Raw genomic sequence first — 5,621 nt, 5'->3', positions numbered from 1 at the left:
GCTTTTTTTGTTGTCATCTTAAGCCACTTTTTTGTAAGTTCTCCTGTCTCTTGTCCTAAATTATCTCGGATGTCAGTCAATAACCTCATTGTTAAGAAATTCATTGTGTTGTTCATATCCATGTTTAGTTGGTCAACAGGTTCGTCAGTTATTGGAAGCTGAGGCGCATCGATGCTTGCGCTGTCTACCATTAACGCCAGCTCGATTCGTGGTGCTATAACAGCGTCAATACAGGCGCTTCTGGCTGGCCGGGTTTCGAGTAGCTGGCCAAAGTCGTTATCGGGTCATTGGGGGCTGGACAGTCCACCGCAGCTCAATCTGCATTCGTCATCGAGCAACAAACATGGTCAGCGCTCACTGGTCAAACATGCTGACAAACATGTCGGGGCCGACGAGGCAGTTGGTCAACCTGGCCTTTGGTACTTCCAGCCTCGTGCTTCGCCGATTGAGCAACATATCCGGCCGGGGGTCAACAGCCAGCATTGGCTGGTTCATTGAAATCTCAGCCAGGCGCCCGGCCAGTGCCGAGTCGAGCCTAGCTGATGGCTAAGGCCCTGTCGCTGCGCTCGCTGCAGCAGGTCTTGGCCTTATTATCCAGCTATCTCATTAGTACAGCATCCAATACTGATCCGCCGACGATGATCTGGCTTCGCCTTGTTCGCGAGCGGGTCGCGCAGCAAAGCTAGCTGAGAGGTTCCCCACTTCAATCAACAGCAGCAGTCCAGCTTGGTTTTGCAACAGGCGGGGCTCTTCAGATGCCCAGTTTGTCCAACAGCGGGACATTTCAAGTCGTTACCGCAGCGAATTTTACCGTTCGTCCGCCGGGTCGAGCTTATCTTTTGCTTTGTAACAACATTTGGACTCTTGTCTCGTCAGAATACAGCCCATGAAACGTTTTGATGACAGCAGCCGGCGCAGTGAAACCCTCATGTCCTTACCAGGCTGTTATTTATTTCTTGATTATTGCTTCTGCGCTTCTCAGATTGGTGGAATCTTGAAGTGTCGCTGCATCATATTTTAGGAGTACATGCCATTGGTTTCTGAGAGCTCCGCCTTAGTCGTTTTAATGATGGTGGTTGATCTGGCTTCTAATCGCTTGCTGAGGCCAGGGACCATCGGCGCTCTAATCACTCTGAGAGGAGTATTCCTTTCCTGGATTTAAGAGTGATTAGAGCTGAGGATGGTACCATAATAACCGATTGGTACAGGAAGCCAACACACTCAGGTAGAATATTAAATTACAGGTCCAACCACCCATCAGAGCAAAAAATTGGTATCATTAAAGGCATGACTCTTAAAATTTTGAATAACACCCATGAAAAGTTCCACCAGAGTAATCTAGGGAAACTTAAGGAATTATTAGTAAATAATAATTATCCAAGAGCCATGATTAAGATAGCAATTGATGCGAGTGTGGAAAAATGGCATAGAACCAACAGTAATACCAATTTAAATCTGGATGAAGCTACTGGGAATAAAAGGTTTATGAGGTTTCCTTTCATAAAACATATGTCATCAAAAATTAATGCTTGTTTCATGGATACTAATATCAAATTGGCGTATTATAATGTGAAACAAGTTAAATCTTGTTACACAAAATTAAAAGATAAAACACCATTACTGGACCAATTTGGTGTTATCTATAAAATTCCTTGCGAATGTGACAAGTGTTATGTTGGACAAACTAGACAACATCTGAAGAAGAGAATTGCCCAACATAAATATGATTGCAAAAAAATTAAACTAGTTAATCATAATGTGTTATTGGAAGTGGAACCTCCATCAAGTAGCACAGCTTTGGCGTTACATCACTTGAACACCGGACACAGATTCAAGTTTGAGGATGTCTCTATGTTGGATCAAGAAAGTCATTGGAAGAAGAGGAACATCGGGGAAATGTGCTTTATTAAGATGAATAATACAATTAATAAGAGGACGGATACTCAAAATTTAAGTTCTGTATATAATGTAATTTTAAATTGTGACAGGGCCCATAGTTTTGATGGTACGGGTATGTAGATGACTGTTTTTGTGAGAACATACAGTACATTATTATCAGCTGTTATTACCTGAGAGTAGAACTTGTAGTATTGACAGAGTTTTAGTTAATTAATATTTGTTATTTATTAGTTAATGTTTATCAATTGAAACACGAATAAATGAATTTGGAATATGATGTGAATAAGTTCAGGTTGTTAGCCTGCCTCGATTCATTTGACATGTTTTTAACAATTGATGTTTGATAATTGAGGTATGTTATGTTTTGTTGTATTCTTAGACTTAGTCATAAATTGAATTTGCGAGTTGAGTTTATACTGTCCAAGTAGTACAATATTATGATAATGTTTTGTAATATAATTATATGAATATTATTGTAAAATATTTTGTATTTAATTGTTATAGCACCTGAAGAAGTCGGGAAACCGATGAAACGTTGTGAAAATTTAACATAAACATCGAATAAATATTTCCAATAAACTGTGAACATATTATTTTATTAATTAAACATGGATATGAACAACACAATGAATTTCTTAACAATGAGGTTATTGACTGACATCCGAGATAATTTAGGACAAGAGACAGGAGAACTTACAAAAAAGTGGCTTAAGATGACAACAAAAAAAGCAAACCTGACTAATAGAAGAAATTTTCTACTTACATGTAGAAACATGGGTATTTTCCCAAATCACATCATCAATAATATCAAATCAATTTATTCGCTACAAGTAGATGAACATCCGTTTAGATCCTCAGTGGATAATATTTTATTTAATTTTAGACGAAAGACATTAAGCTTAGAGATTAAAGTGACAGCATGGATGTTGATGAAGACTGGAAAAACTCTCGGTAAATTGGAGGCTGAAGTACAAGTTAAGATTGGAGCACAAAGATTCGAGCTATTGGCATCCATAAGAAAAAGTAGATATGATCAAGAGTTTCGTAAAATTAAAAAAGCTAATATCAAAAAATTGAAGAACTTATCAAGCTCGCAAGCAAGCATTATAGTGAATACACAACAGAAATGTGTGTTCAACTTTACGGACGTAGTGTTACCAGAGGAGGTGAACAGAATTTTAACGCTGGAGCCAAACTTTGGTTTACCAGTAACGAACAAAGATGTGAAACCTGTATTGTTCATTAAGGACATAGAATACGCGTTGGACCAAGTCAACATTGAGGGTATGGATTTGGTGTCCTTAAATGATGAAAAGAGTAACATACGAGGCAGAGTAGTAAATATACTTAACAACTTCTACTTTGGCCACAACAACCGTATTGATAAAGCTGAATTATACGAAAAAACATTAGTTAAAGATTTCAAAAGAACTAGGAAATTTCTGGGTGCTAATAAGGAGATTATTGTGTCAAGATCAGATAAGGGTAATAGTACAGTGGTGATGTACAAACATGAATATGTGACCAAGTTAGAGGAGATGCTAGGTGACAACGAGACGTATCAACTAATAACAAAAGATCCCACGGTGAAATTTATGGAACAGGCTAATGGTCTAGTTACTAGGTTATTTAGTGCTAATGTAATATCTGAAGGTCTAAAAAAATATTTAATAATAAGACAAGCTTTACCACCTAAGTTGTATGGCTTGAGAAAAGTTCATAAATCAGGGTGTGCTCTTAGACCAGTGGTGAGCTGTATAAGTTCTCCAGGATATAAATTAGCAAGATTCCTACATAACACTCTGGCTCCAGTGATCAAGACGTTTAAATTTAACTTGAAGAATTCTCACGAATTTGTTGAAGGTATTAAAAACATCAGATTACCTGAAAATTATAGACTAGTATCATTGGATGTAGTTTCGTTGTTCACGAACATTCCTAAAGATTTAGTTCTGGAGATTATCATAAAAAATTGGGATGAGTGGTCTAAACTGATCAAAGTTCCAAAGGAGTTGCTGTTGGAGTTGGTGAAATACTGCTTTAACAGTAGTTACTTTACAATTGATGGTAAGATCTACAGACAGTTGGATGGCAGTGCAATGGGCAACCCAGCAAGCCCAGCCCTAGCAAACTTGGTGGTAAATGACGTGATGGAAGAAGTTATGAGAGACCTGCCGTTTGAAATAAAGCTGTTAAAAATCTACGTAGATGATTCTATTGCTGCGGTTCCACAAGACTGTATAGGCATGATGCTGGAGTTGTTTAACAGCTATCATAGAAAAATACAGTTCACCATGGAAGTAGAGGTTGAGAGGAGTATTCCTTTCCTGGATTTAAGAGTGATTAGAGCTGAGGATGGTACCATAATAACCGATTGGTACAGGAAGCCAACACACTCAGGTAGAATATTAAATTACAGGTCCAACCACCCATCAGAGCAAAAAATTGGTATCATTAAAGGCATGACTCTTAAAATTTTGAATAACACCCATGAAAAGTTCCACCAGAGTAATCTAGGGAAACTTAAGGAATTATTAGTAAATAATAATTATCCAAGAGCCATGATTAAGATAGCAATTGATGCGAGTGTGGAAAAATGGCATAGAACCAACAGTAATACCAATTTAAATCTGGATGAAGCTACTGGGAATAAAAGGTTTATGAGGTTTCCTTTCATAAAACATATGTCATCAAAAATTAATGCTTGTTTCATGGATACTAATATCAAATTGGCGTATTATAATGTGAAACAAGTTAAATCTTGTTACACAAAATTAAAAGATAAAACACCATTACTGGACCAATTTGGTGTTATCTATAAAATTCCTTGCGAATGTGACAAGTGTTATGTTGGACAAACTAGACAACATCTGAAGAAGAGAATTGCCCAACATAAATATGATTGCAAAAAAATTAAACTAGTTAATCATAATGTGTTATTGGAAGTGGAACCTCCATCAAGTAGCACAGCTTTGGCGTTACATCACTTGAACACCGGACACAGATTCAAGTTTGAGGATGTCTCTATGTTGGATCAAGAAAGTCATTGGAAGAAGAGGAACATCGGGGAAATGTGCTTTATTAAGATGAATAATACAATTAATAAGAGGACGGATACTCAAAATTTAAGTTCTGTATATAATGTAATTTTAAATTGTGACAGGGCCCATAGTTTTGATGGTACGGGTATGTAGATGACTGTTTTTTTTTGTGAGAACATACAGTACATTATTATCAGCTGTTATTACCTGAGAGAAGAACTTGTAGTATTGACAGAGTTTTAGTTAATTAATATTTGTTATTTATTAGTTAATGTTTATCAATTGAAACACGAATAAATGAATTTGGAATATGATGTGAATAAGTTCAGGTTGTTAGCCTGCCTCGATTCATTTGACATGTTTTTAACAATTGATGTTTGATAATTGAGGTATGTTATGTTTTGTTGTATTCTTAGACTTAGTCATAAATTGAATTTGCGAGTTGAGTTTATACTGTCCAAGTAGTACAATATTATGATAATGTTTTGTAATATAATTATATGAATATTATTGTAAAATATTTTGTATTTAATTGTTATAGCACCTGAAGAAGTCGGGAAACCGATGAAACGTTGTGAAAATTTAACATAAACATCGAATAAATATTTCCAATAAACTGTGAACATATTATTTATTAATTAAACATGGATATGAACAACACAATGAATTTCTTAACAATGA

At 36.3% G+C, this 5,621-nt stretch overlaps 2 protein-coding genes across 2 annotated transcripts; both read left to right on the top strand.

Annotated features, from left to right (window-relative positions):
• The first annotated feature begins 1,169 nt into the window (after positions 1 to 1,169).
• LOC123274230 lies at positions 1,170 to 2,485 on the top strand. Its single transcript, XM_044741781.1, has 2 exons — positions 1,170 to 2,251; positions 2,404 to 2,485. Exon 1 carries the CDS (start codon positions 1,288 to 1,290, stop codon positions 2,017 to 2,019), a length of 732 nt encoding a protein of 243 aa, XP_044597716.1. The 5' UTR covers positions 1,170 to 1,287; the 3' UTR covers positions 2,020 to 2,251; positions 2,404 to 2,485.
• Positions 2,486 to 2,507: 22 nt separating this feature from the next.
• On the top strand, positions 2,508 to 5,563 carry LOC123274231. Its single transcript, XM_044741782.1, has 2 exons — positions 2,508 to 5,329; positions 5,482 to 5,563. The coding sequence occupies exon 1, from the start codon at positions 2,508 to 2,510 to the stop codon at positions 5,091 to 5,093; it is 2,586 nt and encodes an 861-aa protein (XP_044597717.1). The 3' UTR covers positions 5,094 to 5,329; positions 5,482 to 5,563.
• The last annotated feature ends 58 nt before the right edge of the window (positions 5,564 to 5,621 follow it).

Source organism: Cotesia glomerata, unplaced genomic scaffold (assembly GCF_020080835.1).
Source record: "Cotesia glomerata isolate CgM1 unplaced genomic scaffold, MPM_Cglom_v2.3 scaffold_268, whole genome shotgun sequence".
NCBI classification, from domain to species: Eukaryota; Metazoa; Arthropoda; class Insecta; order Hymenoptera; family Braconidae; genus Cotesia; species Cotesia glomerata.
The sequence above is the reverse complement of the archived record's forward strand: the minus strand, read 5'-3'. Positions and strand labels throughout refer to the sequence as shown.